This window comes from Eptatretus burgeri, chromosome 4 (genome assembly GCF_056783735.1).
Source record: "Eptatretus burgeri isolate ZD-2024b chromosome 4, Ebu_testis_v1, whole genome shotgun sequence".
Classification (NCBI taxonomy): domain Eukaryota; kingdom Metazoa; phylum Chordata; class Myxini; order Myxiniformes; family Myxinidae; genus Eptatretus; species Eptatretus burgeri.
Window position 1 is genome coordinate 125,233,581 of NC_140964.1, and position 17,025 is coordinate 125,250,605.

General features: G+C 43.4%; 1 protein-coding gene and 1 long non-coding RNA gene across 6 annotated transcripts in view; one reads left to right on the forward strand and one right to left on the reverse strand.

Annotated features, from left to right (window-relative positions):
• LOC147029038 (uncharacterized) overlaps positions 1-17,025 on the reverse strand; it is a 207,171-nt gene that overhangs the window by 53,934 nt on the left and 136,212 nt on the right. For 4 of the 5 annotated variants that reach the window (XM_085879941.1, XM_085879940.1, XM_085879939.1 and 1 more), the window contains one exon: positions 10,226-10,790. In XM_085879941.1, coding sequence (XP_085736067.1) covers positions 10,268-10,790 — 523 coding nt within the window. In that variant the 3' untranslated portion in view covers positions 10,226-10,267. The remainder of the gene's footprint in view (positions 1-10,225; positions 10,791-17,025) is intronic. The other variant, XM_085879942.1, reaches the window with a different exon arrangement.
• LOC147029039 (uncharacterized) lies at positions 10,387-13,506 on the forward strand. Its single transcript, XR_015057811.1, has 3 exons — positions 10,387-10,475; positions 10,585-10,858; positions 12,653-13,506. It is a non-coding gene; the product is annotated as an uncharacterized LOC147029039 (long non-coding RNA).

Consider the following 17,025-nt stretch of genomic DNA (forward strand, 5'->3'; position numbering starts at 1 on the left):
GTGAGGAAAACAAATATCGACACTTTATATAAACACCCGTGAGGTAAACAAATATAGACACTTTATACAAACACTCGTAAGGTAAACAAATATAGACACTTCATACAAACACTCATGAGGTAAACAAATTTCGACACTTCATGCAAACATTCAGGAGGTAAGCGAACATCGATACATTATTCACACAATCGTGAAGTAAACAAATATAGACACTTTATACTCGTGAGGTAAACGAATATAAACACTTCATGCAAACACTCGTGAAGTAAACTAATATAGATACTTTATTCAAATATTCATGAGGTAAACGAACATCGATACTTTATACAAGCACTCATGAGGTAAACAAATATAGATAGTTTCTACAAACACTTGTGAGGTAAACAAATATCGACACTTTATACAAACACTCATGAGGTAAACGAACATCGAGGCTTTTTGCAAACGCTCGTGAGGTAAACAAATATTGATACTAAATACAAACATTCATGAGGTAAACGAACATCGATACTTTATTCAAACATTCATGAGGTAAACAAATATAGATACTTTCGAAAAAACTCGTGAGGTAAACAAATATAGACACTTTATGCAAACACTCGTGAGGTAAACAAGTATTGACACTTTTTCAAACACTGGTGAAGTAAACTAATATAGATACTTTATACAAATATTCATGAGGTAAACGAACATCGATACTTTATACAAACACTCGTGAGGAAAACAAATATAAACACTTTATACAAACACTCATGAGGTAATCAAATACAGACAACTTCAAACAAACACTCGTGAGATAAACGAATATTGACACTTTATACAAACACTCATGCAGTAAACAAATATCGACGCTTTATTCAAACATTCATGAAGTAAACAAATATAAACACTTTCTACAAACAATCATGAGGTCAACAAATATTGACACTTTATACAAACATTCATGAGGTAAACAAATATTGACACTTTATACAAACACTCATGCAGTAAACAAATATCGACGCTTTATTCAAACATTCATGAGGTAAACAAATATAGACACTTTATACAAACACTCGTGAGGTTAACGAATTTAGACACTTTATATAAACACTCATGTGGTGAAAAAAAATATATATATATAGACGCTTTATACAAACACTCGTGAGGTTAACGAATTTAGACACTTTATATAAACACTCATGTGGTGAAAAAAAATATATATATAGACGCTTTATACAAACACTCGTGAGGTAAACGAATGTGGACACTTTATACAAACACTCATGTGGTAAAAAAAATATCGATGCTTTATACAAACACTCGTGAGGTAAACAAATTTATACATGCCATTTTTCATGACCCTTAATTCATAAAATTACATTACCCTTAATTCATACACATTCATAAAAGACCCTTAAGACCCAGGTCAAGTCAGGTGTGTGAGCATGCACCAGAGCAGCGCCTCGCTGCGTCCACTTTCTGTCGGTACCCCAGGAGCCCCCGTCCGGCCATCCCCCAGGCAGATGTCGGGCCCATCCCCATCCACTTGAGATGCCAATCAACTTGCTGCAACCACAAGGCATGTGGTCGGCCCATTGACTTCCTCCACTCACAAGGTTCCCTCATTGAGAGAATCTGGTGAGCAGGATCAGCATCAGAAAAACAAGCCACATGTCCATCGAGCCACAGCTGATGCTCACGGACTATGCAGGTAACTAATCTCATTCGCGTCTCTCTCAGCAACCGCTCGTTGGAAACAACGTCCAACCAACAATAGCGAAGGATTCTCCGAAGAGACCTGGCAACAAAGGAATGAAGTCTCCATCTCAGTTCCCTGGTTAGAGTCCAAGTCACATCCATGGAGCAAGACTGAAAGCACCAAGGACCTGAACACTCGGACTTTCATCCTCCTGCAGAAGCACCGACACCACCACACACCATAATCCACTGAATCCATGACTCCCCAGGCCCGACCCAGATGTCTGTTGACCTCTGGCTCACAGCCAGCAGAGACATGAATATCACTGGCAAGGCAAGCAAATCTCTCCGTGACCTCAAAATCGTCACCACAAACAGGTACAGACAAGATAGAAGCATCCAAGATGTCAATGAAAGCCTGGATCTTAGTTTTGACTCAGCAAACCCGTAATCCCAATGGCTCAGATTCCTCATTTTGCACCTTGAGGGTCCCAAAAGGATCTGCAGAGTCTCCACAAAGATGACTGCATCATCTGCAAAATCAAGGTCAGAGATCTTGACATTCCCAAATCATGCACCACAGCTTGATCTCTCCAACATCCTCCCCAGAATCCAGTCCATACAAGTGCTGAAAAGTGTGGAGGCAAGTACACACCCCTGACGAACTCCATTAACAACTGGAAATAAGTCGGACATGGTATCACCACATCTCACAGCACTCTTAGCACCTGAGGGAAGGTCAGACATCAGATTGATCAGTTTTGGTGCACCCTTCGAAGACTAAGAATCCTCCAGAGGGCATTCCAATTCATTGAATCAAATGCTTTGCAGAGATCAACATCGGTTGCAAGCAGACACTGCCAAAACTCTCATCTGCATTCGGTGAGGACCCGAAGTGCAAGGATACAATCAATCGATCAATATGGTTTAAAGCCTGACTGCTATGGGTGCTAGTGCTCAAGCAGATGGTGACAAACCCTAGCAAGAATTATCCAAGCATAAACGCTGCCCGGCACTGAAAGCAGTGTCACCCCTCGGTAGTTGTTGCAGTCCTGACGATCATGCTTCCCTTTCCAAAGAAAGACAACAAGGCCCCTCTGCCAGTCAGTTGGAATGATGCCAGTGTTCGAGGCAGAGCATAGAACTGCATGCAACAACATGAGTACAGCATTTCCACCAGCATCGAGAAGTTCAGCATGGATGCCACAGATCCCAGGAGCTTTACCCCATTTCAACTAATTCACCACAGCGTGTGTTTCCATAAAAGAAGGTGGATCACAGTTGATTGGAGGGTCAGCAATAGGGATAGTAACACCTCTGACGTCCAACTCAACGGCTGTTGGATCATCCTGGTACAACGATTCAGAGTAACCGGCCCAGCAGGCCTTCACTTTGGACTCCTCTGTCAAGAGCCAACCACCCTCCACTCTCACTGCAGTACACCAAGGGACGGGATTGGAGGAACGCAATGCGCGAATTCCCCTCTGAGCAGGACGAGAATCACTTGGCCACAGGTGATGCTGTACCCCTTCACAGATTCCTCGTGCATAGGCCTCTTTGTCCACTGTCCGCACATGTACAGTTTTACACCTCAACTCTATGAACAGCTTAGCTCTGCCATTAAGCTTGGGCCTGCGACTCTGCTCAGTTGTATCCAGTGTCCCTTGAGAGACCAAATTCTTCTTCGCTTGATGGTGAGTTCCAAGACATCCACTGGCAACATCAAGGATGGTGGTCTTGAAGGCACTCCACAACTCGTCAGGATTCCCAAAAGCACCCAGACCCCCCCCCCCAAATCTCCATTCAGCCTGTTCAAAAACTCCTCAGCTGCCCTCTCATCCTTGAGCTTGCCAACATCCAGCCAAGGCTGGGATGTTACCATTCTCCAGGATTTTCGCTTCAACTTCAGAATTGCTACCACAAGCCCATGGTCGGTATTGAGGAACTGAGCACTCCAGTCGACCCCACTGTTCTGTATCATCCTCCAGCGACCATCAATGAGCACATGGTCAAGCCCCTTTGCCACACCACCAGCGTTGGAATACCAAGACCAGTGATGTGCCTGTGGATGCTGAAACCATGAATCAGCCACCCTGAGTCCATGACTTCTTGCAAAGTCAAAGAACTTTGTGCTATTTTGGTTTACAGTTCCAGACCCATGGGGACCAACACATGTCTCATAATCATCCCCATCAGTTCCAACCAATGCATTGAGATCCCCCAAGACGAGAAGAATATCTTGCCTGTGGCACTGATCAACCACAGACTCAAATGTGGCACAGAATGCATCCTTCACAGTGAGATCACTCGCCTCAATCGGAGCATTTACAGAGACCAGAAAAACGACATCCAAGGCATGATGAAACCTTATGCTTCAGTCACATTTGGCTCGGCGGCCGAAGGGTCTAAAAAATCTATGACCACTAGCAATTATAGGGTGGCCGCAATATTTCCACGGTCACACAATGTAGCAGTCACATATGTTTTTATTTTTCGGGGAGCCGCATGGGGTATTGAGAAATTGTGGAGACCGAAAACGTAGGGGTGCCGTACGGTCTTTGATTTGATGTCGCACAGTGACCTGGGGGCATCCCTGCGGCGGCCATAGAATTTTCAAGGCAGACGCATGGTAGCCTCAAGGTGCCCGCAAGGCGACCGCAGGGGGGCCCTAAGGCGAACTTGGAAATAGTGCGGCCGCCGTAATTTTTTGGGGGTTGGCAAAATTCATTTTTCATTGATAAGAGCCTCCGGAAAACGCATGAATAACGCAAGCCCACCGTACGCCCTATGTACAGTCGACGTGGAACACATCTACGTCATGGCTACGGCTTGTCGAATTGCTCTGGCCAACCTAGAAATGAAAAAAGTTATAACTCCGCGCTTGAATTCCACGGAGACCCCTACGGCCTGTAAAAGATAGCCATACGGTGTAGGGCCACCCTGAGGCCACCTCAGAAACTCTGCGGCCGCCGCACGGTTTTGTCAATTCGAGGGGTGGGAGGGTACGGCCGCCGTATCTTAGCCGTAGAGCAAATGTGACTCATGCTTTAGTCTCATAATGTGCTCGTTGACCAGTGTTACCTCAGTGATCAATGGAGTCGCCCTATTGGACACAGCGACAGCAACTCTTGGGAATGGTAACCATCAGAGTGACCAGACCAAGAGTAGGTGTAACCCCCCCACCATGATCTCACCACAATGCGGTCTTCAAACCTCAGAGAGTGCTGCAATACCGATGTTCAAACGCTTGAGCTCAGATGATAACAGAGACAGGTGATCATCCTCTCTTATGGATAGGACATTACAGGCATCCACCCGAAAGGGCCTCCTCATGTTAACCCAAGGAGACCGCCGTCTGTTGGAGGACACCTCAGCACCACCCCACACAAGCTACCCCAATCTGACCCGGGAACATTACCCTGTAGTTTTCCTCCTATCATCAAAGAGTGTGGGTCCCAAAGGCTTTGCCCCAATCCCATCATCCCGTTAGCTGCCCTACAGAAGGCAGCTGCATAGGAGGTACGTACGCCCACGGAGAGTGAGTTTTATGAGTATGGCCATGCGTACATCCGTCCAAGCTAATTTTCTCTTTTTTTCTGCAACCGCTTATCATATTGACATAAAATATTCACCATTGTTGAGACTCCTCTTGTAGAATGTTTTATTGATAGTTATGATGTTGTCGGTCACGTGGTGGCATCGCCATGTTGGAAAAAAGGAAAGACTTTGGACCTCTGTTTCTCCAAACCCGCATGGAAAAAATTTAAACTTGGCACATGTCAAGTACTCACCATGGGAAACAAGTTCGATATTTTTTGATGATATCATAGGTGGCTTTGTTAAGACGTCACAATTGCATATGTCGAACACTTTGTCCGATCAATATGAAAACTTTTGAGGGTCATCTCAGGATAAAGTGTGTGTGTGTGTGTGTGTGTGTGTGTGTGTGTGTGTGTGTGTGTGTGTGTGTGCGTGTGTGTGTGTGTGTATTTGGAGGGGGGTGGATTGATGATGTCATTAGTCGCATGGTTCAGCAGCTATTTTTCTTTTTTAACATAAAAACCTTCAAAAATCTTCTTCTCCTAAACAGCTGAACAGACTGATACGAAACTTTACAGATATAATCACCAATCCATGAGGAACGAAAAGTTCTCCGCCTATGATGTCATAGGTCACATGGTCTGGCAGCCATATTGAGTTGACAGGAATCTTAAAAAAAATATTTCCCTTGAACCGCTTCATCGATTGACATGAAACATCACAATTATGATCTATTATTCATGGGATGTATATGTTTTAAATTTCAATCTGATCAGACACATGGTCTGGCAGCCAGAATTATTTAATATTTTTAATCTGTGTTCAGGAATTTCAATCAAACTTGGTACAACTATGTATAATGATACAATAATGTGGGTGGAGGGATATCTGGCGAGGTTGCGATGCCGAAGAGTGTCCTTCCAGTTTTAAGTACCATTAATGTGTTGAAACTGATCCAGGTTATTGAACCAATCATTTGTCAATGAAACTCATAAAAGCTAAACTGTCCCTATTTGCAGTTCATCATCATTATTGACAATTGCAATCCACCACTATAAATTCAATTAACTTATCGAGGATCATGGAAAAGTTGAATGACAGAGGGTGAAAGGTCAAACAGAAAATGGGGTGGAGGCAAACAGGTAACCATAATAGATGGCAAAGGCTTTATGAGTAAAGAAAAGTTCACATGGGATGGCAATGTCAAATTGCATGTTCTTCCTTTGGATCTTCACTTTATCAAGTTGCGAGTCTCAATACCAAGTAAGAATAATTTGTCTAACCTTGTGTGAAATACAGACATGAACAGTCAGTACATTGTCGAAAATATATATCAAGGAGCTGTTTTTTAATTCAATGTTACACTGTTGTGAAGACAAAAGACAAGTACAACATTGCCATTTCAACTTAGAAATGAGTTACCTGATTCAACGCAGACCTCTGTTTTTTTTTTTTTTAGCATATTGCAGCAATCTGGATTCTGATTGCTAGTCATGGTGAGCTTCTTCAATTTGGCTCAATTCCCACCATTTACCCATAATCATATCAATGTGATAGAGTCTGCAGTAATAAAGTTAAAGTTCATCGCAGATACTGCTGGCCTATGATGGTAGCTCAAAAGCAATTACCCATCATGCCATTTTAATATTCTGGTCTTGTGTTCTTTGCCATTACCTTATGAAAAGCACCAACATTGACTGTTTAAGTCTGAAAGTAGGTCGAAGCCTGTTGACTTCTGGTCTCCTTTGGTAACGGAAATAGGCGAGAGGCCCGAATATACAGAAGGTGCTTTCAGCATGTGACCCTCCAAGGCTTGAAACTCAAAATACTTTCTGTTTGGAATCAATTCAAAATTTTGAGTCTGTTTTTAAAGCCAGGCAGCAAAAGCTCAAGTTTTCAGTTCTCGCCAACCTGCCAGGCTAAAATAATCTGCACATTATTTTAGCAACGAAGCGCACATACCATTTTTAAAGTCTTCAGCATATCTCAGTCAACGTCGGAATCAACCCACCACTCTACCAGCGACAGAACAGATAGCACTGAACAACAAAATTTTTTTACTGGAGATGTGTAAAGTGATTTAGACTAATTTGGGTACGCTGATTTCAAAAATCATAACCGTTTTGCTGTATCACGTCAGGATTTTCAGTAACAGAAATATTCCCATTGCCTAGAAGTCAGGATTTCAATGAAATTTACAAAAATTCATTTATTCATTTATTTCATCCTTAATGCTTCAAAATTATAGAAATTACAGAAAAACTCCACTAGAATGTAATTAAAAATGCTTTAGGCATTTGGCTTTGCGTTTGTGCTGCTCTGTGTCAGTTTCACGATGCAGGAACCAGCAGAAATCGCCCATCATGTTCGGGTTGTGCCGCCCTTGGTAACGCGTCTCCATGAGTGAAATCTCTTGGTGGAATCGCTCGCCGTGCTCGTCCGAGACTGCTCCCAAGTTGTCAGGGAAGAAGTTCAGGTGCTGGTGTAGGAAATGGATTTTCAGGGACATCCTGGAGCCAAGTTTCCCGAAGGACTCCAGCAGCTGCTGCACTATTTCTTCATAGTTGTCCGTCACAGCTTTGAAGCTCCTCCACGCTGCCAGCTCTTTGGGGTTTAGAGTTGTCGGAAAAGTTTCGTCCTTCATAATCTGTCGGATTTGCGGTCCAACAAAGACACCAGCCTTGATCTTGGCCTCCGACAAGGTGTTGCCAAACTTTTCCTTGAGGTATAAAAACCCACGCCCATTCAGATCCATTGCCCGTACAAAACTTTTCATCAAGCCGAGCTTTATGTGGAGTGGTGGAAGGAAAACCTTGGCTGGGTCGACAAGGGCGACATGCTTCACGTTGTGTCGACCAGGTACATGCTCTTTTCGCTCTTCCCAATCTTTCTTCGTCCAGTGATTCTTGTCATCTCTGCTATCCCAGAGACAAAGGAAGCACATGTATTTCGTGTAGCCTGACTGCAGCCCTAACAACAGCGCCACCACTTTCAAGTCTCCGCAGATGTGCCAGTTGAAGTCATTGTACTTGATGGAATCAAGCAGCTGCCGCATAGTCTCATAGGTCTCTGTCATGCCGAACGCGTGAGCCAGTGGGACTGATGGTTTCTCGTTGCCATTGTGGAGCAAAACAGCCTTCAAGCTGTTCTTCCCCGAGTCGATGAAGAGGCGCCAGTCTGCAGGATCGTGATCACACCCAAGTTCTTTCAACAGACCGTTCATGTCACTGCAGAATGTCATCGTGTCTTCCATCTCAAAGAACTCAGCCATGTCTCTGTGACGTGCTCTGATCAAGGATATCTTGGTGTTAGGTTCAAGTAGATTCCACTGCTGCAGCCTTGATCCAAGCAGCTCTGCCTTCGCCTTTGACAGCGAGAGATCTCTTACAAGATCATTTAAGTCTCCCTGGTTCAGAAGGTGTGATTCTTGAGTGTCGGGTTCAAAGGTTCATCATCACCATCCTCTTCACCACTGCTTACAGCTATGTTCTGATCAGCTGGAGGTGTTGGAACGGGGTTCTCGTCATCATGAGGCACAGGTTTACGAGCAGAGACGCAGTCAGCGTACTTGATGTGACCTTTATTCTTCTTGTTGAAGCCGGCGATGCTTGTGCAGCAGAAATAACAATCATCATGATGATTCTGCGGCTCACGCCATATCATGGGCACCGCAAATGGCATGCTCGCGCGCTTGCCCACCAACCACTGAGTCAAGGTTGTGTGACAGCTTGTGCAGCAGATGTGTGGTGCCCAGCTCTGTTCTTGGTCCCCCACCTTACACCCGAAGTAGTGAAAGTAGGCGGCCTTCATTTTCACTGCTGTAGATATACTTCGCTGTTGATCTTTTTTGGTATACTGACCACAGACATAACAGAAGTTGTCAGGATGATTGGTACAGGAACGCCTACTCATCTTTATCTGAAAGAAAGAAATATAACACAAGTTAACAACAATTGTACGAAATAGACATGTTAAAGACATATGTAAATTTCATTGAAATCCTGACTTCTAGGCAATGGGAATATTTCTGTTCCTGAAAATCCTGACGTGATACAGCAAAACGGTTATGATTTTTGAAATCAGCGTACCCAACTTAGTCTTAATCACTTTACACATCTCCAGTAAAAAAAAAATTTTGAAATTTGTTGTTCAGTGTAGTCTTAGACATTACACCACCAATTATTTATGATGGTTAATTGAATGAATTAATCGTCAGTTCTCTTTTTGCCAATCCCATATTTGTTTCAACAGATAAGTTTTGAAGAAAAATCAGTTTCTTGTTTGATACCGAATGTATGAATGTTTTTCCACGAAGTAGAACAACATTGGTCCATGGCATGAAAAAAAACAAATAGAGATGTTCAATAATGGATGATAGAATGTCCTTCATAGCATGCCCATGACCATTTAAACCACAAAGCAAGTAATTCCGATCTCATATATGCAATATGTATACATCCGCAACTATCGCATAGGATATTTAACTTCAATATTTGCAAACATGGTAGTCAGCTCAGGATATCTTCTCGAAAAACATCATGCCTGTGTGGTTTACCCTCCTGGAACCATGTCAAAATTTTACTTTAGGTCAAGGTTACTTGGTAAGTAATTGACTCAGTACTGGAGAGCCAAGGGGTGAGTAAGTCAACAAAGGAGTTGTTGTCCTGCTCCATTGACTGGTCTAAACCTCTAAAGTCTAAATGGATACAGCTGAGGTAGTGAGCATGACCATATCATAATTATGTGACAATATCAATTCCTGTATAAAAGGTAACAAGCATGACCATATTGACCATGGCAGAAAAACAAGCGCGTTTGATGAAATAATGCAAGAATATAATTTTAACTCTGTCTGTGGCTGTAGAGAGTGGTGCAGTGAGGAGAAACTCGGTACGATAACAATTTTGGCCTCAGTAATTGAATCTTGGAAATTCTGAAGCAGGACCAAATCATTTTGGGAAGCAGGGAGTAAGGCAGTATTGGGTATGCAGGAAGCAGGCCTCACCTGGCCAGGAGCGCTTCGTTGCGGCTGGCCGGCCCACCAGGCCTACGTTAGCTCAGGATCACAGTGTACCTCGGCTCTCGCACGAAAGACGCGCGCTGGCGTCGTGGCTGTGGCTGATGCCCCCCCCAGCGCCGCGCCACGCCCGCCCCGCGTCCGCGCGACGAACCTGCTGCCGTTGTAGGCTGTTTTAGCGATGGGTGGTCCGTGAAGACTTCCCGGCAGGAGCTGTGGAAATGAAGCCGATGTCAAGGTAGGAGCAACAGAGGCGACAGTAGTGGTGGTGGAGACAGTGTACAGAGGAATTCTTCTCCCGTCATACAGTCTAGGTGCAATGTCGGATGCTGTTGTGATTATAACAGGTGATGAGAGGACACAGGATGGTGGCTGCGATGGCTGTGGAGGTGACATCGCCACACCAATATCACTATATGTTGTGAAAATTGGTGGCACAGCTGGCGGCTTTCGGCTGGATGGTGATGACAGAGTCACAGGGCATGTCTCCTCAATGCCACCACCGTCGCGTCGTTGTAATGAATGCCGCAAATGGTTCCGTGACCGAACCCAGCTGCAGGGTCAAAAGAGGAAGACTAAATCAGCATACAATTTCAATCAGCCTTCAATCCTCAAAAAATAGTAAGTTCTTAAGGTTTTTCACTCTTCAGCAACTGCTAAACAAACAATTGGTTATGATTTTTAAAATTTCCTTTGAGAGTCATAATTGTGGTGCATGGGTGGTTCAACACAATTACAGACCTGAAGGGTGAGTGCAATGAGATCTACACTTAATGGACATTAAAGCCCAAAAGTTGATCATGGCACCGGCTCACAATATCCTGATCTTGTCCAAAACAACATCTTAAATTGTTCTTTCGGACCATGATCTGTAAGGTAAATAATTAATTTACTCTGAGCAAACATCTTTGGCAGCATGCTGGGTATTAAAATTAACATAAGGAGGTGCATGGTTCCCCATTAAGGATACAAATCAGCAAAATAATGTATGTGTGACTCACAAAGTTACCTAGGAAACAAAAACCGCATTCTGGTGATGAAATTTAACGGTATCAAGAAGTAGCAAAACTTTTCATTTTGTCAGGAATCATAATTATCATCTATTCCAATTTGAGGCCAACTTTGTAGTGCAAAAAAGGGGAGCTCACTTGGTGCTGCATTCTTCATCGAAGATGACAAGGCAACTGTGTAGGTTTCGGTAAAATATAAATTGAATATCTTGTGGTATATCTTTCGAAAGAGTATCATTTCGGACGGGTACGATGACCACACAGAGAAAGAGAGATGCAAAATGGGATAAGTTTGTCAATTGTGAGAAAAATAAATAATATCTACATGTCGAGTGTCTTATGTGAACATTCAATCCAATTGCGACACTTTTCAGAACACCGGTGCTGCCGATGCAGTCTCTTAAAGCAGAGAATACACTATGTGGATTGCCATTGCCTTTCACAATCGTAGTCAGGACAGGAATTTGGAATTTAGCCAATAGGTGTGTGCGTGCATGCGTGTGTGTGCGCGTGCGTGCGTCATGCCTTTTGTGTCTATTAATTACGTGTCTATTAATGAATTACACACTATTAGAAAGTACCTTTTGACCCTTTAGACTGCTGAGACCCCTTAAGACCCTTAAGACCCCCAATAATAATAATTGTTATTATTATTACTATTATTATATGAAGCTTCCAAGCTGGGAAGCCTATGTTTTTGTTCAAGCGAGCAAAAACGCCCAAGGCTGTGAAGACCAAGGAAATTTTGGTTCAATGGACAAACGGGCCCCCAAGTAGCATAAAACGGCCCACTCTTTGCCAAAGACACCATGGGAACTTGAATATCCATCAGCGAATGCTCACAGATGTGACACCCAGCTTAATATCCCTCCAAAGAAATAATGGCACGTTCATTGATGGACGGCAGTCTACAGTCAGTTCGGAAAATGAACCCAGAATAGACAGCACAAAGGTGAGTACATAACTCCATTAAACTTTAGAATTCAGGATGAAAAAAAAAACGAGTTGGTAAAATCCATGAATGATCCTTAAGACTTGCAAATCATGTCACATCACCTACAACACCTGCAAATCCCACTGCGCCATGTCTGTTTACTATTCCATCACACATTGCAAGCTCACCTCCAAGCAACACACTACGCCTGCTCATTCACAAATTACATCACCAGCCTGCCAGCATGCCTTCCCCATAGGGCCATAAAGCATCCAGGGAGTTGAGGTGGGTGGTGGCAGCAGAAAACAAACACATCTATGTCCCAGAAATACATGAGTGCAAAAGTGCTTACACCACTACTCATCATACACATCAATATAACACCTGATCACACTTGCAAAGCAGAATTGAGCAGATTATTGATGATGTGAGCATACTGAATGTTTGACACTCTGGATTGGCATGTGACAGGAATACAGTTATGGAGCGAAGTGAAATGCAAGACAAGTGTCAGTGCTCGGATTAAGGCCAGAGGAAGTCCACGAGTCATGCTGAAACATATCTGAGACAATCTCTCACCTGTTTGCTGCAAACCCAGTGGGGGGAACAGTACTTCGTGCAATTCATGGTTCCCTGTGCCTTTTTGTCCTCCTTTCAATATCACTGCACTTATGTGACAAACCTATGTTATAACAGTATGTAACCTGCAGAACATGCATACTCTGCTGGACATTCGAAAATACCAAGTGATTCAGATGTCTGGTTTGGCCTGTTTGACATTCACATTTTAGCACTTACTTCACAATACCGTGACCCCACATTCAAATCCCCTACACTGTGTCAATTTATCCATTTTTGTTTCGGAAGGGGATGTCTTCAGGTCGGTCTGGACGCAGTTAGCAGGAGGAGCAGATAAAAATAGAGGTGGACGGAAGTTGAGGACAGGGAGATCAGAGAGGTGGATTGGGACAAGATGCGGCCACAAAGAGTGGATGCTCAAGATGGAGGGGTCTGGAGAGAAAAAAAATGTGGGATTAATTAGGGCCATTACGATGGTACTATAATGAGCCATTGCAGTGTTTTACTTGACTACCTAGTAGTAGGTGTTCAGGTAAAACTATCACCGATGTACATTTTAATTTATTTAGTCTACATGTAATGTACATGTCAAGCTTATTCATGTGCCTTCAACACTGAGGATACAAAAGCGGGAGTTGTGGGCTACAGATTGTGATGACACACGTATGTAAAGGTTGTGGCTCCTTGACGGTGGATTCCATTAGGTTAAAACGATACACAGGTGAATCAAAATCCGAAGATTAAAGCTTTTGAAATGGCATTTTGATTCGCAGTTTCACAATTTAATAACTTGCATGATTAATATGTAAAGATTTAGAAAAATTTAGAAAAGAAACCCAAAGAAACAAGAGATTTTTTTTAAGTACGATCAGCAATCATCTGCAAGGGTAATCCAATTATTTAAGTTTGCAGCAGCTCACATGAACAGTCAGTGCGAGACTGCTGCGGGAGGACAAACTGGATGTCCTCATCAGGAAGACCAAATAGTTGAAAGAAGACTAATTCAAACCAAACCACCATATCACGTTAAACCCAGGAAGCATCATGAAAGTGCATAAAGGGTAACGAAGAGGGAATGATCTATTCAAGAGAAGGTGAGGGAAACAAAGGCTTGGAACAAATAATCATTTTATAACTCCCCAAGGATGAGAACAAAAATGATTGTTAGGTTAAATGTCCTATTCATCTCAAATATAAAAAAACTAAAAGCCATAAAGACTTCTTACAATTGCCAATTTCATTGATTTATCTTGCTGGTGTGAGAGATCTTTTCTTTTCAGCAAGAAAGGAAACGAGTAATTGTAGGCATTGACGAGCTGAGCTTTAAGTTGTTGTCTCGAATATTCTGTATGGAGAGAGTTGAAATTTGCACGAGATTCCTTGGACAGTGACTTTCAAAAGGAGTAGTTCATTGTGTGCTGGTACCTTGGCCAATTGCTGAATCCCATGCAGCCCTTGACTTGTAAGGAGAAAGGAATATGACGATCATTTTTGCTCGGAAGGTGTTCATTTGTTGGCACTCCCTTGGTCCATAGCCTCTGGAAAATGAAGCTAATTTCCAGCGATATCAATCACAAGACGTTTAAAAGGCATGGATCGTGTTTCAGCTGTCCTGCATTTTTACCTCTGCCACCGAAGGTGGATGCACGCTATGTTTTCACCCCTGTCTGGTTGTCTGTGAGCAGGATATCTCGAACAGTTATGGACAGATTTGGACGAAATTTGGCAGAGAGCTTGGGTTTGTAACAAGGACGAAAGTATTACATTTTGGTGAAGATCCGAATCCAGATCTGGATCTACGGCGTTTTAAAATGATTCTTCACTATTGAGTGATAGAGCTAAACCAACAGGTAGCACGATATCTCAAAAAGTTAAGGACGGATTCAGACGAAACTTGGTCGATGAGTTGGTTAGGCCTAGGTCACATTTGCCACGGCGGCCGTGGGGTCTCCAAAATCTACGGCCACTAGCAATTATACGGCAGCCGCAGTATTTCCACGGTCACACAATGCAGCAGTCACATGTTTTTATTTTTCGGGGAGACGCACGGCGTATTTAGGCCTAAGTCACATTTGCCACGGCGGCCGTGGGGTCTCCAAAATCTACGGCCACAAGCAATTATACGGCGGCCGCAGTATTTCCAGGGTCACACAATGTAGCAGTCACATATGTTCTTATTTTTCGGGGAGCTGCACGGCATATTTATAAATTGTGGAGACCGAAAACGTGGGGTTACCGTACGGTCTCTGATTTGATGTCGCATGGTGACCTTAAGGGGGCCCTGCGGCGGCCATAGAATTTTCAAGGTAGACTCAAGGTGCCCGCAAGGCGACCGCAGGGGGCCCTGCGGCGAACGTGTGGCCAGACGGACGGTAACGAATGCGTTAATTATTATTATTTTTTTTTACCAGTTTGTCGAATTGCTACGGCGAACGTAGAAATGAAAAAAGTTATAACTCCGCGTTATAATTCCACGGCGACCTTACGACCTGTAAAATAGCCAAATGGCGTAGGGCCACCCTGAGGCCACCGCAGAAACTCTGCGGCCGCCGCACGTTTCTGTCAATTCAGAGGGCGTACGGCCGCCGTATCCTCACCGTAGAGCAAATGTGACTTAGGCCTTAGCTGACAAGAACAAGTCGACGAGATTTCAGTTCAGCTCCGAATCCAGATCCGGCCTATCAGTGGGATACAACATGTAAAGTAATCAGCCTGGTGGAGGTATGCGCTCTACCGAGTGCCCTTCCAGTCGTTTAAATTAGAATAATCTCCAAACTGATGAGCTCCAGATAGTGAAATGACGATCATTGGATGGTTTCATGTTAAAACTATCAGTTTTTCTATGAGGTCCTACATTTTGATGGTGGTAAAAAGACATCACATTGAGTGATCAAAGTAGTAGATCAGAAAATTTTGGACAGCCTGTTCCCTTGAGAGAACCAAGTATGCCCAATTCATAGCATGACATCCTTGAAGAGGTGCTCTGCCGCTTTGTCGCAAAAGCAAAGTATGGTTAGAGTGATTGAAGTTATAAATTGTCGTGAAGTCATGTTCCTTGGCAGACCTCCACTATCGATGAAGGGCATCCCAACAGAATGAAACAAACACTTCGCATTTTCCAAGCCAAAATATCAGCTCGAGAGCTGTACGCACTTCATTTGAGCACATTAAAAAAAGCACATTTACAAATGACTCGACAATATCAGCAAGCACAAATTTCATTTCTCCATGCTAAGATTAAGCTAAGATTCTATGCCTTTACTCGAGAGTGCTCCATCTGCTGATCTGTCATTAAAAAAAAATTTTAATCAGTGCCAACATGTACATTTGAGATCGATGTCAAAAACCTCTACATTGACAGTCAATGACGGCCTAGAACACTTCAATGCTACAAAGACATTATGGCAGACTGCTGCACCTGATTTTGTGGTTAATCTAACCTACATTATAATCTCAGCCCAGCCATAAACTGCTGCCCTGGTGTTTCTCAAGCAGGGCAATACATCAATGTGTGTGCCATCCCTTGAATGGACATGCAACAGTGTCCCATCTCCTCACACTGGTACGTGGATATTAAAGATGGCACAGCGTCTCTCTGTGAAGAGTGGGTGATTTAACGCAAACACCCTGCATCAATTCCATTTTCCTCTCACCTTCAGTCAAATGTCAGGCCTGGCCAAAGGATTCATGATACACTTGGGCCATAAAGCATTCCCTGGCTGACCCCAAAAGAAGGTGGGAATAATTGAGGCCATTATAGTGGTAGTAATAGTAGAGTAGTAGTAGTAGTAGTAGTGCTTTTGTTTAATTCTGAAGTACCACCTTAAATTCTGGTGACACATGAGCATAACTAGAGCAGCACTCAGGAGAGAACAAACCTCCACCAGGCTGAACAGTTTATGGTTTGTATCCCATTTATAGGCCAGATCTCCATCCGGACCTCAATCAAGATCTAATCGGCTTGTTCTTGGCTGTACTTGGGCGAAATTCCATATATCCTTCCTCGATGGTCCACAGAAGGACACCCAAGCTGTAGTATGGACCTTGGTCATATTGTGTCCGAGTGGTGGTTGGGAGAGATTGTGCCGTCGCGTTTTAATTATAAAAGCCATGGAGGTATGAAGGCAAACCTTCACAGTTTTGTTACATTCTCAGGGATTCTCCAGATAAGGCAGACAATCAGTTCTTAACCTCCTTGAGTTTCCTAAAAGGAACTCTGATCATGTGTAGGCCAATCTTTGCTACAAGTGCCTCATGTGAGAGAA